This window comes from Gobio gobio (genome assembly GCF_949357685.1).
Source record: "Gobio gobio genome assembly, chromosome: 10".
Taxonomy (NCBI): domain Eukaryota; kingdom Metazoa; phylum Chordata; class Actinopteri; order Cypriniformes; family Gobionidae; genus Gobio; species Gobio gobio.
This window is the reverse complement of record NC_137116.1, coordinates 55,075,531-55,090,681: the sequence shown is the minus strand read 5'-3', so window position 1 is coordinate 55,090,681 and position 15,151 is coordinate 55,075,531. Positions and strand designations below refer to the sequence as shown.

At 43.5% G+C, this 15,151-nt stretch overlaps 1 protein-coding gene across 1 annotated transcript in view; it reads left to right on the top strand.

Annotated features, from left to right (window-relative positions):
- Window positions 1–15,151, top strand: part of dhx37 (DEAH (Asp-Glu-Ala-His) box polypeptide 37) — a 50,165-nt gene that overhangs the window by 9,258 nt on the left and 25,756 nt on the right. Inside the window, exons 6-12 of the mRNA XM_079827827.1 lie at window positions 2,853–3,001; window positions 8,506–8,598; window positions 11,269–11,365; window positions 12,949–13,062; window positions 13,155–13,256; window positions 14,214–14,328; window positions 14,452–14,550. Of these exons, the coding sequence (XP_079683953.1) occupies window positions 2,853–3,001; window positions 8,506–8,598; window positions 11,269–11,365; window positions 12,949–13,062; window positions 13,155–13,256; window positions 14,214–14,328; window positions 14,452–14,550 (769 nt within the window). The remainder of the gene's footprint in view (window positions 1–2,852; window positions 3,002–8,505; window positions 8,599–11,268; window positions 11,366–12,948; window positions 13,063–13,154; window positions 13,257–14,213; window positions 14,329–14,451; window positions 14,551–15,151) is intronic.

Here is a 15,151-nt window from a genome sequence, read left to right as displayed (position 1 = left end):
ATAAGAAGGGACTCCAGATCCTCTTAAATTTGTCCTCTTTATCTTTAAGAATATATGTTATCTTTTCCATTGCAATGCATGAAGATATTTCTCTTAACCATTGAGTTATAGTAGGCCTTTCTGTCTTTTTCCAATAAATGGCGATGAGCCGTTTGGCATGTAGAATAAACGTGTCAATCAGTACTTGAGTGTCCTTTTTAATATTCCAGTTATCTGGATGAATATCAAGAATGAAAAATCCAGGATCCATTGGTAATCTAACCGAAACTATATGCCGGATCATATTATTAATTTCTTTCCAAAATTCTTTTATTGTATCACATTCCCACATGCAGTGAATTAATGTGCCTTTTTCACTATTACATTTAAAACAAGTATCTGGTATGTTGCCATATATTTTATTTAATTTTACTGGAGTAATATAAGTACGCATAAGCCAATTGTATTGTATTAGTTTTAGTCTGCTGCTAACTGTCTGTGTTTGGGCCTTTAGACATTTTTGTTCCCATTTTTCTTTATTTATTTTCAATCCGAGGTCTTGTTCCCACATGGCTAATCTGGATGCCGATGACTCCTGAGAACCTAGTAACAGCATATTGTATAAACAAGAAATGTGTCCCCCACCTTGGCTTGGTTTTGATATACATTCCTCCAGATTAGTTAGTTCTGGCTCAGCAAGTCCTTGTCCCCGGGCAGTACGTATAAAATTCCTAATTTGCAAATATTTATAATAGTGTTTTTTAGGGATTTTGAACTTGTCAGTAATGTCAGCAAATGACATTAGAACACCGTCTTTGTATAAGTCTTTAACTTTTCGCATACCGTTCTCAGCCCAGAGTCGAAATCCTAAATCCTTTCGACCAGGTATAAAATTATCATTCCCCCATATTGGGCTAAATACAGATAAAGACTCTTTTTCTTTTAAATAAATTCGTACTTTCCCCCAGACATTTATCATGTTCAGTACTATTGGATTAAATGAAATTGCACTCAAATTTTTCTGTAACGTTTTTGTATTGGCTGAATAAAGATACAAATTAAAAGGAATCTTAGATTTCACAAATGAATTTTCCATTTCTATCCATTTAGGAAGAGCGTTTGTCGAAAAATGAAACATTATCGCCCTTAACTGGGATGCCCAATAGTATGATTGGATATTTGGGAGTTTCAATCCGCCCCTATCGTATGGTAGGTAAAGCAAAGATATCCAGACTCTTGGATGTTTATTATTCCAAATAAACTGGATAAACATTTTTCGTAGGTTGGTGAAAAATAAAGTATTGGGGGGCAAAGGGATATTTTGGAAATGATAGAGTAATTTGGGAAGTATATTCATCTTCAATATATTAATTCGACCGATTAATGAGATTGGTAAACTTGACCATCTATCTATAGACTTAGTAATTGAATTTGTCAGGGCATTGTAGTTAAATGTGGTTATTTTTTCTACATCTGACATAACCTGAAGTCCTAAGTATGTAAATGAATCTGTAACGTTAAGACTGGAAGTTAAGTATGATAATTTTGACTTTTCCTCTTGATTAAGAAATAAAATAGAGGTTTTAGATGGATTAATCTTATAGCCAGAAAATTTCCCAAACCTTTTAATAAGATTGAGTAAAGCTGGAATAGATTGGCTGAGCTCTGTGAGAAATAATAATACGTCATCTGCATATAGGGATATACAGTGTGTTATTGAGCCAATCCTAATTCCTCTTATGTTCCTTTCAGCTCGTACAGCAATAGCAAGTGGTTCGATTGCCAAGAGAAACAAAAGTGGTGAAAGAGGGCATCCCTGCCGGGTGCCTCTATTTACTTTAAAAAGCCTAGAAATTATTCCATTGGTCATAACCTCTGCCGTAGGGTGTGTATACAATAACTTAATCCATGAGCAAAATACTTTCCCAAAACCAAACCTTTGTAGAACCTCCCAAAGGTAAGGCCACTCTACCCTATCAAAGGCCTTTTCCGCGTCTAAAGATAAAATTGCTGTATCTGGAGAACCCTTTTTACAGTGTAAAATATGAAACAGCATCCGGACATTGTGGAATCCCTGACGGCCTTTCACAAATCCATTCTGATCACGGTCCACTAAATCTGGCAAAATATTTTCTAATCTTTTTGCCAATATCTTACTAAGTATTTTTGTATCAGAGTTTAATAATGAAATTGGACGATAGGATTCACACTTTGTTTTTAATTTGTTGGGCTTAAGAAGGAGCATTATCAGTGCACCTCTTAAAGATGGTGGTAGTACACCTTTTTGGTATGATTCTTTAAACATATTTAAAATGGGAGAGGCTAATTTTCTCTTAAATTTCTTATAGAAATCAATAGGTATACCGTCTGGTCCAGGAGATCGACCTGCTCTCAAATTCTCAATAGCACTTAAAATTTCCCCTTCTGATAAATCTACTTCAAGATTGTCTTTTACCTCATTAGAGATCTCAGGAATTTTAATCTCATTTAAAAAGGTTTCTTGTTGTTTCTGACTTTCTGTATATTCTGAGCTGTATAAAGAACTAAAAAATTCTCTAAACACCTTATTTATTTTGACAGGATCTGTCGTAATATCCCCCCCATCTTCCTGAATAGAATTAATTGCACCTTCTGACTGTAACTTTTTGATTCTCCATGCTAAAACGTTACTCTGGATTTAAAGTTTAATGACATGCAGGTGTTTATGAATGCAGGATCAGTGCATGTACACAATAAGTGCAATTGATTTCAATCTTAGTAAATGTGATTTAAACACACACACACTATAATGAGACCAGCTGTGTTTGTTTATTTACCGCTCTATTCCAGTGGCTCTTTGTGTGTGTGTAACTCACTGTGTGTGTGAATTGCAGGAGGCTCGTCTTCGGCTGCCGATCCTGGCGGAGGAGCAGGTGATCATGGAGGCGGTGCGGGAGAATGAGTGTGTGGTGCTGTGTGGAGAGACGGGCAGCGGGAAAACCACTCAGGTGCCTCAGTTCCTGTATGAGGCGGGATACGCCAGGTGACCCGAGTGTGTGTGTGTGTGTGTGTGTGTGTGTGTGTGTGTGTGTGTGTGTGTGTGTGTGTGTGTGTGTGTGTGTGTGTGTGTGTGGTGCTGTGTGGAGAGACGGGCAGCGGGAAAACCACTCAGGTGCCTCAGTTCCTGTATGAGGCGGGATACGCCAGGTGACCCGAGTGTGTGTGTGTGTGTGTGTGTGTGTGTGTGTGTGTGTGTGTGTGTGTGTGTGTGTGTGTGTGTGGTGCTGTGTGGAGAGACGGGCAGCGGGAAAACCACTCAGGTGCCTCAGTTCCTGTATGAGGCGGGATACGCCAGGTGACCCGAGTGTGTGTGTGTGTGTGTGTGTGTGTGTGTGTGTGTGTGTGTGTGTGTGTGTGTGTGTGTGTGTGTGTGTGTGTGTGTGTGGTGCTGTGTGGAGAGACGGGCAGCGGGAAAACCACTCAGGTGCCTCAGTTCCTGTATGAGGCGGGATACGCCAGGTGACCCGAGTGTGTGTGTGTGTGTGTGTGTGTGTGTGTGTGTGTGTGTGTGTGTGTGTGTGTGTGTGTGTGTGTGTGTGTGTGGTGCTGTGTGGAGAGACGGGCAGCGGGAAAACCACTCAGGTGCCTCAGTTCCTGTATGAGGCGGGATACGCCAGGTGACCCGAGTGTGTGTGTGTGTGTGTGTGTGTGTGTGTGTGTGTGTGTGTGTGTGGTGCTGTGTGGAGAGACGGGCAGCGGGAAAACCACTCAGGTGCCTCAGTTCCTGTATGAGGCGGGATACGCCAGGTGACCCGAGTGTGTGTGTGTGTGTGTGTGTGTGTGTGTGTGTGTGTGTGTGTGTGTGTGTGTGTGTGTGTGTGTGTGGTGCTGTGTGGAGAGACGGGCAGCGGGAAAACCACTCAGGTGCCTCAGTTCCTGTATGAGGCGGGATACGCCAGGTGACCAGAGTGTGTGTGTGTGTGTGTGTGTGTGTGTATGTGTGGTGCTGTGTGGAGAGACGGGCAGCGGGAAAACCACTCAGGTGCCTCAGTTCCTGTATGAGCCGGATACGCCAGGTGACCAGAGTGTGTGTGTGTGTGTGTGTGTGTGTGTGTGTGTGTGTGTGTGTGTGTGTGTGTGTGTATGTGTGGTGCTGTGTGGAGAGACGGGCAGCGGGAAAACCACTCAGGTGCCTCAGTTCCTGTACGAGGCGGGATACGCCAGGTGACCCGAGTGTGTGTGTGTGTGTGTGTGTGTGTGTGGTGCTGTGTGGAGAGACGGGCAGCGGGAAAACCACTCAGGTGCCTCAGTTCCTGTATGAGGCGGGATACGCCAGGTGACCCGAGTGTGTGTGTGTGTGTGTGTGTGTGTGTGTGTGTGTGTGTGTGTGTGTGTGGTGCTGTGTGGAGAGACGGGCAGCGGGAAAACACTCAGGTGCCTCAGTTCCTGTACGAGGCGGGATACGCCAGGTGACCCGAGTGTGTGTGTGTGTGTGGTGCTGTGTGGAGAGACGGGCAGCGGGAAAACCACTCAGGTGCCTCAGTTCCTGTATGAGGCGGGATACGCCAGGTGACCCGTGTGTGTGTGTGTGTGTGTCGTCTGTGTGGTGTGTGTGTGTGTGTCGTCTGTGTGATGTGTGTGTCGTCTGTGTGATGTGTGTGTCGTCTGTGAGATGTGTGTGTGTGTCGTCTGTGAGAAGTAAGTAAGTAAACTTTATTTATATAGCACCTTTCACAGATAAAAATCACAAAGTGCTTTACAAAGTATATACAATTTAACAAAATTAAAACAACACCAAAACAAAACATAAAAGCCCAAAATTAACTAAAGTTTGTCTGAATAAAAGTGTCTTCAGCTGCTTTTTAAAAGAATCAACAGATGAACGAATGAACGAAGAGTATGGTGACAGCAGGTCTGATATATTGGGGAGTCTGACCATGTAATGCTCTAAAAGTTAGAACTAAAATGTTCTAATCAATTCTGTATTTAAGCCCTGAAGGGTTTTTTAGAGTTTTTTTGTCTGAGTGACATACACAACTTTAAAGACTCATAACTCCAAAACTATAGCAAGGAGAGTCAAATGGTAGGAATCATTTGTTACAAAACTTTTGATATTTTTAGAATATATAAATTGTATTATATTTGGACAATATATTGCTGAGAAACTGCTGATAAAAGGCAATTTTTAAAAATATGTTTTAAATAATTTTACAAATATTTATTATTTAACATTCAATAACTCAGGAAGGCAATAGGGCAGAAGAAAATTATTTTTTGGTGATGTTCCCCTATGAGTGGTCTGCATCTGGATCAAATTTTGTGGCGATATAATCAAAAGTTACATCATTTAGACCAAAAGTAGCCTTTTTGTTCAGTCCTTGACATTTACAAAACTGTTGTTTTCTGAGTGACATCTCATAACTCAAACTATAGCAAGGAGAGTCAAAAAGTCTGTATGATTTGTTAAAACACTTTTAATATATTTAGAAAATATAAATTATTACATTTGGACAATCTTCTGCTGAGAAACTGCTGATAAAACATTATATTATGTATATTATATATATATTATATAATAACACATGATGGATATCATTTTAAAGCTTAGATGCATTGAAAAGCTGAGGTTATAAGCTTTAAAATTATACCTATTTTATGTTATTACATTCAGTGGTTGCTTAGTAAAAAAATGTTGCGGGCGGGTTTAAGGGGTTAACAGACAGCCAATGGAATGTAAATAAAATTGGAGTAATGTGTGCCGTTCTATTGGTTCCTGTTAAAAGCCTGGCTGCAGCTTTTGCACCATTTGGAGACGACTCAGAAGATTTGTTAAAGCAAGTGAAAAGAGAATTACAGTAATCTAAACGTGAATAAATTAAAGCATGAATGATCAACTCCATGGTAGCTTTGGGCAACAAAGACCTCAGTTTAGAGATATTTCTCAAATGATGAAAACAGTTTCTGAATGACCATCCAGAGACACTGATTGGTCGAACTGAACACAAGGTTTCTTAGGCTCAGCTGAACGTTTGAGTCAAAGGAACAGAGATGCTGTTTAATTAGAGGTTGTTTATGGTCTGGAGCAATGATTTAAGGTTTCAGTCTTTTTTGTGTTTAGTTGTAAGTAATTATTATTTAACCAGATCTTAATGCAAGACATGCATTCCAGCGATTCCGTTAACTTGCCTAACTCTGACTCTTTAAATGAGCAGTATAACTGAATGTCGTCGGCATAAAAGTGATAGGACACATTATTCAAATTTCGAATGATTTCACCAAGAGGGCTAATGTACATTAAAAACAAAATAGGACCTAAAACCGAGCCCTGAGGAACTCCACATGACAGTGGGGCATTTCTGAAAGAATGTTACTAGCGAACACACAAAATGATCTGTCACTCAAGTAAGAGGAGAACCAGTTTAAACTACTTTCTTCCTTCAAGGAATGCATTCAACTGCTCCGCCTCTACTCTCTCAAGGATTTTAGATAAAGGCAGTTTAGGTATAGGCCTGTAATTAGCTGGGTTTTTTCAGTATGGGGCTGACGACAGCTTGTTTAAAAAGGCTGGGCACAGATCCGGTTAAAAGGGAAAGATTGATCAGTTTAATAAAGTACAGTCCCACTAAATCAAACACATTTAACAGCAATGAAGTCGGCAAAACATCAGGCGGGCTTGAGGATGGTTTTGCTTTTCTTAGTAAACCCTTAATATCCTCACCAGTGAAGAGTACAAGGGAGAGAAACAACAGGATGTAGCCTCAGAAGTGTGTGTGTGTAGTCTGTGTGTGTGTGTGTGTGTGTGTCGTCTGTGTGTGTGTGTTTGTCGTCTGTGTGTGTGTGTGTGTGTGTGTGTGTGTGTGTGTCTCGTCTGTGGTGTGTGTGTGTGTGTCGTCTGTGTGGTGTGTGTGTGTGTGTGTGTCTCATCTGTGTGGTGTGTGTGTGTGTGTGTGTCGTCTGTGTGGTGTGTGGTGTGTGTGTGTCGTCTGTGTGTGTGTGTGTGTCTCGTCTGTGTGGTGTGTGTGTGTGTGTGTCGTTTGTGTGTGTCGTCTGTGTGGTGTGTGTGTGTGTGTGGTGTGTGTGTGTGTGTGTGTGTCGTCTGTGTGGTGTGTGTCTCATCTGTGTGGTGTGTGTCGTCTGTGTGGTGTGTGTCGTCTGTGTGTGTGTGTGTGTGTGTGTGTGGTGTGTGTCGTCTGTGTGGTGTGTGTGTGGTGTGTGTGTGTGTGTCGTCTGTGTCGTCTGTGTCGTCTGTGTCGTCTGTGTCGTCTGTGTGGTGTGTGTGTGTGTGTGTGTCGTCTGTGTGGTGTGTGTGTGTGTGTGTGTGTGTCGTCTGTGTGGTGTGTGTGGTGTGTGTGTGTGTGTGTGTGGTCTGTGTGGTGTGTGTGTGTCGTGTGTGTGTGTCGTCTGTGTGGTGTGTGTGTGTGTGTGTGTGTCGTCTGTGTGGTGTGTGTGGTGTGTCGTCTGTGTGGTGTGTGTGTGTGTCGTCTGTGTGGTGTGTGTGTGTCGTCTGTGTGGTGTGTGTGTGTGTGTGTCGTCTGTGTGGTGTGTGTGTGTCGTGTGTGTGTGTCGTCTGTGTGTGTGTGTGTGTGTGTGTGTGTCGCCTGTGTGGTGTGTGTGTGTGTGTGTCTCATCTGTGTGATGTGTGTGTGTGTGTGGTGTGTGTGTGTGTGTGTGTGTCGTCTGTGTGGTGTGTGTGTGTGTGTGTGTGTGTGTCGTGTGTGTGTGTGTGTGTGTGTGTGTGTGTGTGTGTGTGTGTGTGTGTGTGTGTCGTCTGTGTGGTGTGTGTCTCATCTGTGTGGTGTGTGTGTGTGTCATCTGTGTGGTGTGTGTGTGTGTGTGTGTGTGTGTCGTCTGTGTGGTGTGTGTCTCATCTGTGTGGTGTGTGTGTGTGTCGTCTGTGTGGTGTGTGTGTGTGTGTGTGTGTGTGTGTGTGTGTGTGTGTGTGTGTGTGGTGTGTGTGTGTGTGTGTCGTCTGTGTGGTGTGTGTGTGTGTGTGTGTGTGTGTGTGTGTGTGTCGTCTGTGTGGTGTGTGTGTGTGTGTGTGTGTGTGTGTGTGTCGTCTGTGTGGTGTGTGTGTGTGTGTGTGTGGGCATGTTTTTGTGAAATATCAGGACACAAATGTGTATAATGACATGGGTATTACAAAAAGAGGGTAAAATATGAGGACGTTCCCCATGTCCTCACTTTTCAAAATGCTTATAAATCACAGAACAAGTTTTTTTTCACAGAAAGTTAACCGCACAGTCTCCTGTGATGGGTTAGGTTTAGGGGCAGGGGCAGTGTGTGTGTGTGTGTGTGTGTGTGTGATGGGTAGGTTTAGGGGCAGGGGCAGTGTGTGTGTGTGTGTATGTGTGTGTGTGTGTGTGTGTGTGATGGGTAGGTTCAGGGTCAGTGTAAGGGGATAGAAAATACGGTTTGTACGGTATAAAAACCATTACGCCTATGGAATGTCCTCACATTTCACAAAAACAAACGTGTGTGTGTCGTCTGTGTGGTGTGTGTGTGTGTGTGTGTGGTCTGCCTCTCACTGTCTCTGTCTCTGTTTCTCAGTGGCGGCCGCATCATCGGTGTGACGGAGCCCAGGAGAGTGGCGGCGGTCAGCATGTCTCAGCGTGTGGCCACAGAGATGAACTTACCCAGCGGGTACGGGCGGGGCTTCCAGCTGTGTGTGTGTGGATGGAGTGTGTAGCTGATCTCAAACACTCCTGTAGGAACACACACATCAGGCTCAGATCGTGAAGGGTCCAGATCTCTCACTGAGAGTGTGTGAGATGTGTGTGTGAGATGTGTGTGTGAGATGTGTGTGTGAGATGTGTGTGTGAGATGTGTGTGTGAGATGTGTGTGTGAGATGTGTGTGTGAGATGTGTGTGTGAGATGTGTGTGTGAGATGTGTGTGAGAGATGTGTGTGAGAGATGTGTGTGAGAGAGAGTGTGTGTGAGATGTGCTGGAGGGACTTCACAGAGCGCTGGACTCTTGCTCCTCCTGATGGACATACATGTGGTCATGCTACACGCGTGTTTGAGACATGAAAAGCCACACACTCCGTCAGTTAGGGCTGTTGCCAAACATACAGAAACTTAATAATCACCGCATTAATGATGCAATCATAAACTCTTGAGCATTTGCCCGTTCAAATCCAAACAATCCAAACAAACGATTTCAATTCATCAATAATGATAATAATAATAATGATGATTTTAATATTTGAGCATAGTTGAGTCAAGCCTAATGTAAATTTAAGTTCAAATAAATGTAGTTTCAAAGCTGAATTGATCAATTGATCATCATTCCTCCTGTCTTCAGTGTCACATGAGCAGGGGTTAAATTGGGCCGGAGCGCACTCAGCTCCGCTTCCTCAGGTCCACAACACACCCTGCTGGAGCTCAGCTCCGCCTCCTCAGGTCCACAACACACCCTGCTGGAGCTCAGCTCCGCCTCCTCAGGTCCACAACACACCCTGCTGGAGCTCAGCTCCGCCTCCTCAGGTCCACAACACACCCTGCTGGAGCTCAGCTCCGCCTCCTCAGGTCCACAACACACCCTGCTGGAGCTCAGCTCCGCCTCCTCAGGTCCACAACACACCCTGCTGGAGCTCAGCTCCGCCTCCTCAGGTCCACAACACACCCTGCTGGAGCTCAGCTCCGCCTCCTCAGGTCCACAACACACCCTGCTGGAGCTCAGCTCCGCCTCCTCAGGTCCACAACACACCCTGCTGGAGCTCAGCTCCGCCTCCTTCAGCACGAAATATTGTTATTAGACTTTAATTATTGATCGTCTCCTGGCAAATACAGGCTACAGGGAATTATCAGACGTCATAATGCATTAATCGCTGCGTTCTCTGGTTCAGCACCGCGCCCACAGCCATCAGGTAAAACCGTCACAATTCTAACAGTGCGTTACCATGGAGATCCGCCAACGGCTAGAGCAGCGGTCGGGAACCTATGGCTCGCCAGGTCTCTCACACTTTACCAACATATCTAACATAACCAACATTACTAACATGATCGATAAAAAGATTAGACACACACATCAACAGAGATCCGTTATCTGCAGAAAAAAGCAGCCAATTACAATTCCCCTGTTGTACAGCCTACTGAGGTTAATGACAAGTTTATGATAATAATATTCAAGTTGTGTGTTCAGTGCTGTTCGCGAGTGTCACGATAAAATAAATAATAAAAGCATGATAAGTCACGAAAGACAACTGAATTACGGACAGGATGCTGTGCGCGCACTCCGAGCGCAACACGGACAAACGGACACGCGCACTAGCCTTTGTCTTCGGTTGCGCGCCTAAACGGCCAAATAAACACAGAAATATATCAACATGCCAAGTCGAGTATTCACATAAACATAGCAGATGTAAGCACTGTGGACGCTCACACACACCAAGAGGATTTATACTCATCAGTTGGTCAACCTCACAGTGAAAGCCCTGCACAATTAATTCCATTTTGCAACTTATTTATTGTTTGCTGCATAATTGTTTGTTTTTAGTTATGGACCTAATAATTACTACTGTTGACATTCTATTGAAAAAAAAAAGCTTTTTAATAATAATTTTATATCATTTTTTACTGTGGCTCTTTTGGAAAAATGCATTTACCAAAAATGAAAAAAATGGCTCTTTGGTCAAAAAAAGTTCCCAACACTTTTCCAGGACACAGACGAAAATGAAAAGACTACAGTCAGAGCTCATCTTTAGGGAGGTATTGTCAAATAATCTACTGCCCACTGACATGGTTTTGAAAGCTTTTTATTATACGTTTTTTTGGCCTTTAAACTTATTAAAAATGCACATATGTAGATCAGAGAAATCAACATTTTCTCAAACCCCCCAAACTACATCAAATTTGGGACCTCTCTGATTTAAAAAACCCTGCCTATGGCACTAAGTGAACTGTAAAGTATTTCTCTTTGTTTGAATAACTGCTCAACCCTACCTTACACATTAATACTGGAAAAACAGCCCCTTTGGTGTAAAAACACATTAAGTCTTTTTCCTGTGCGATTTTGAATGACCATTCTCCGTAAATAAGGGCTCCCCTCCCTACAAAAGCCAATTTAACCACTGCACACGACCCTTCACTAATCATTCTCATATGAGGATCTGATGATCAACACAGTTATGATTATTATCAGAGTGTGTCGGTTTTTAAGGTTTAAAATGATTCTCATGTTGACTTTAAGATGCTCAGTTAATCCACTGTCCTGTTATTATAGACACAAACATCCTGATGAAGTCTGAGCGGCTTTAACTGAAGTGTGTGTGTGTGTGTGTGTGTGTGTGTGTGTGTGTGTGTGTGTTCAGGGTGGTGTCTTATCAGATCAGGTATGAAGGGAATGTGACAGAAGACACACAGATCAAGTTTATGACAGACGGCGTTCTGCTGAAAGAAATTCAGAAGGTAACACACACACACACACACACACACACACACACACACACCACGCACACAGACTACACACACACACACACAGACAAACACCATTTGACCATGTCCGCTAAACACGCCCCAGTTTCTTGACTCCACCCCCACGTCAAAACAGTGCCATAAAGTGACACGCGCAGAAAAGTGAAGCGCAAAGGGGAAAACAGTATCGCACACACACTGACTGAAACGCAGAGTAGAAGTTGCGTTGCAAATGAAACCACTTTTGCGAATCTTTATTTTTGTTTGCAAAACGTATTTTTTCTCTCTCAATACTTTATTTTTCTTTTGCAAAACTTTATTCTTGTGCAAAACTTTAAGGCATTATTTTGACTCCATAACAAACACACTCCACACACACAGACTACACACACACACACACACACACACACACACACACACACACACACACACACACACACACACACACACACACACACACACACACACACACACACTACCCCTAAACCTACCCATCACACACACACACGCACACACTACCCCTAAACCTACCCATCACACACACACACACACACACACACACACACACACACACACACACACACACACACACACACACACACACTACCCCTAAACCTACCCATCACACACACACACACACACACTGCCCCTGCCCCTAAACCTACCCATCACACACACACACACACACACACACTACCCCTAAACCTACCCATCACACACACACACACACACACACACACACACACACACACACACACACACACACACACACACACACACACACACACACACACACACACACACACACACACACACACTGCCCCTGCCCCTAAACCTACCCTCACAGGAGACTGTGCAGTTTACTTTCTGTGAAAAAAACTAATTCTGTGATTTATAAGCATTTTGAAAAGTGAGGACATGGGGAACGTCCTCATATTTCACCCTCTTTTTGTAATACCCATGTCATTATACACATTTGTGTCCTGATATTTCACAAAAACATGCCCACACACACACAGACTAACACACACACACTACACACACACACAGACTAACACACACAAACTACACACACACACACACAGACAAACACGCTCCACACACATTATATTACATGATTTAATTCTATGTCTTGTTTTTATGTGAAGTTTTATTATATTTACTTTCTTGAGTTTGTATTGTAAAGTTTATAGACTTTATTTCCTGGATGTTCTCCAAAGGTTTAGCTAACAATCCTGATATATTCAGTGTTTAGCTTTCTCCAGGGGTCAAAAGTCAAGCCCTGCTCATGAATATAAACACGTGCTGACCTCAGGGGTCATATTCCACTGATCTGACCTCAGGGGTCATATTCCACTGATCTGACCTCAGGGGTCATATTCCACTGATCTGACCTCAGGGGTCATATTCCACTGATCTGACCTCGGGGGTCATATTCCACTGATCTGACCTCGGGGGCGTGTCTGAATCCACTTCTGCTAGTTTAAGGCGTCCGGCTCATGGTCAGAAGGGTCGTCCCTCGTCTCGAAATGACTCGTGTGTGTGTGTGTGTGTGTGTGTGTGTGTGTGTGTTGCAGGACTTCCTGCTGCAGAAGTATAATGTGATCATCATCGATGAGGCTCATGAGCGCAGTGTGTACACCGATATCCTCATCGGCCTCCTGTCGCGCATCGTCCCCCTCCGCAACAAGGTAACATGCATTAACACACACACACACACACACACGCGATGGTCAGGTGAGTGTGTGTTGGGAGTGTGTATAACGTGATCTGTGACTCTCAGAGAGGCTTACCCATGAAGCTGATCATCATGTCGGCGACTCTGCGTGTGGAGGACTTCACGGAGAACAAGAGGCTCTTCCGCTGCCCTCCGCCCGTCATCAAGGTGCCAGTATAACCTCCTCATTCTCACGGGCAGAGCTGGACAAACTACACAACTCCATTACTCGAGTGAAAGTAAAAGTACTACTAGTCAAATATTACTCTGTTACAAGTGAAAGTTGTTAAAAACTATTTTTACTTAAGTAAAAGTACAGAAGTACTTGCTTTTAAAAGTACTTAAGTATCAAAAGTAAATTTCCTTTTTTATGTCAATGCATTATTTCATTATTGTTGCATTATTGTATAAATGTACGCTATGCCCTGGTGGTTTAAGCCAGTCAGTGATGCTCCATCCGACCACCTTGAACTCATTTAAATACTTAAAAGTTACAAAGCTGCTGTCACTTTAAGGCAGAATGCACAAATCCTACACACTGATACACATCCGATATTCCCCCAACTGTTTACGTTCACTTAAGACATAATCAACTTTGTTTACGTGAATACTTTCCAAAATAAAAATTGTGACATTTTGTGTGTATTGGTCTGTTTAAGTGCGAAAAACACACAAAAGTAAGCTCTATTCAGTGCTCGTGCTCATCTCAGAGGCACAACAAAACAGACTGAGCTCTTTCATCAGGCTTTCTCAGATTCATCCATATGTCTATGCTTCTCTTTCTCCCAGACATTTACATTTTGCAAAAAAAAAAAAAAAAATCATCCACTGACTTGCAAAGCTGCTACAGAAACAACTTTTGACTTCGAGGATCTTGATAGAAATGTAGTGGAGTAAAAAGTACAATATTTGTCTTTCAAATGTAGTGAAGTTAAAGTAAAAGTTTCCCTAAAAAATAATACTTCAGTAAAGTACAGATACTCAAAAAGTGTACTTAAGTACAGCACTCGAGTAAATGTACTTACTGTCCACCTCTGCTCAAGGGTCAGGTGACCAAACACACAGTTCGGGATGTTCTGTTTCTCTCCCATGACGTGTGTGTTTTAACACTGGATGTGTCTGTAGGTGGAGGCCCGGCAGTTTGCGGTCACGGTTCATTTCAATAAACACACACCAGTGGACAACTACACTGGAGAAGCTTTCCGCAAGATCTGCAAGATTCACCGCATGCTGCCGCCAGGTGGGTTTAACACACGATACACACACACACACACACACACACACACACACACACACACACACACACACACACACACACACACACACAGCAGTGAACGCAGTCTGAACATGTGTGTTGTTGTAGGGGGCATTCTGGTGTTTCTGACTGGTCAAGCTGAGGTCCATTCTGTGTGTCGCAGACTGAGGAAAGCGTTCCCTTACAGACCCAACCGAGGGCACACAGGTACACACACACACACACACACACACACACACACACACATGTTTGTTTTAGTGAAATGTGAGGACATTCCATAGGCGTAATGGTTTTTATACCGTACAAACCGTATTTTCTATCCCCTTACACTGACCCTGCCCCTAAACCTACCCATCACACACACACACACACACACACACACACACACACACACACACACACACACACACACACACACACACACACACACACACACACACACACACACACACACACACACACACACACACACACACACACACACACACACACACACACTGCCCCTAAACCTACCCATCACACACACACACACACACACACACTGCCCCTGCCCCTAAACCTACCCATCACACACACACACACACTGCCCCTAAACCTACCCATCACACACACACACACACACACACACACACACTGCCCCTGCCCCTAAACCTACCCATCACACACACACACACACACACACACACACACACACACACACACACACACACACACACACACACACACACACACACACACACACTGCCCCTGCCCCTAAACCTACCCATCACACACACACACACACACACTGCCCCTGCCCCTAAACCTA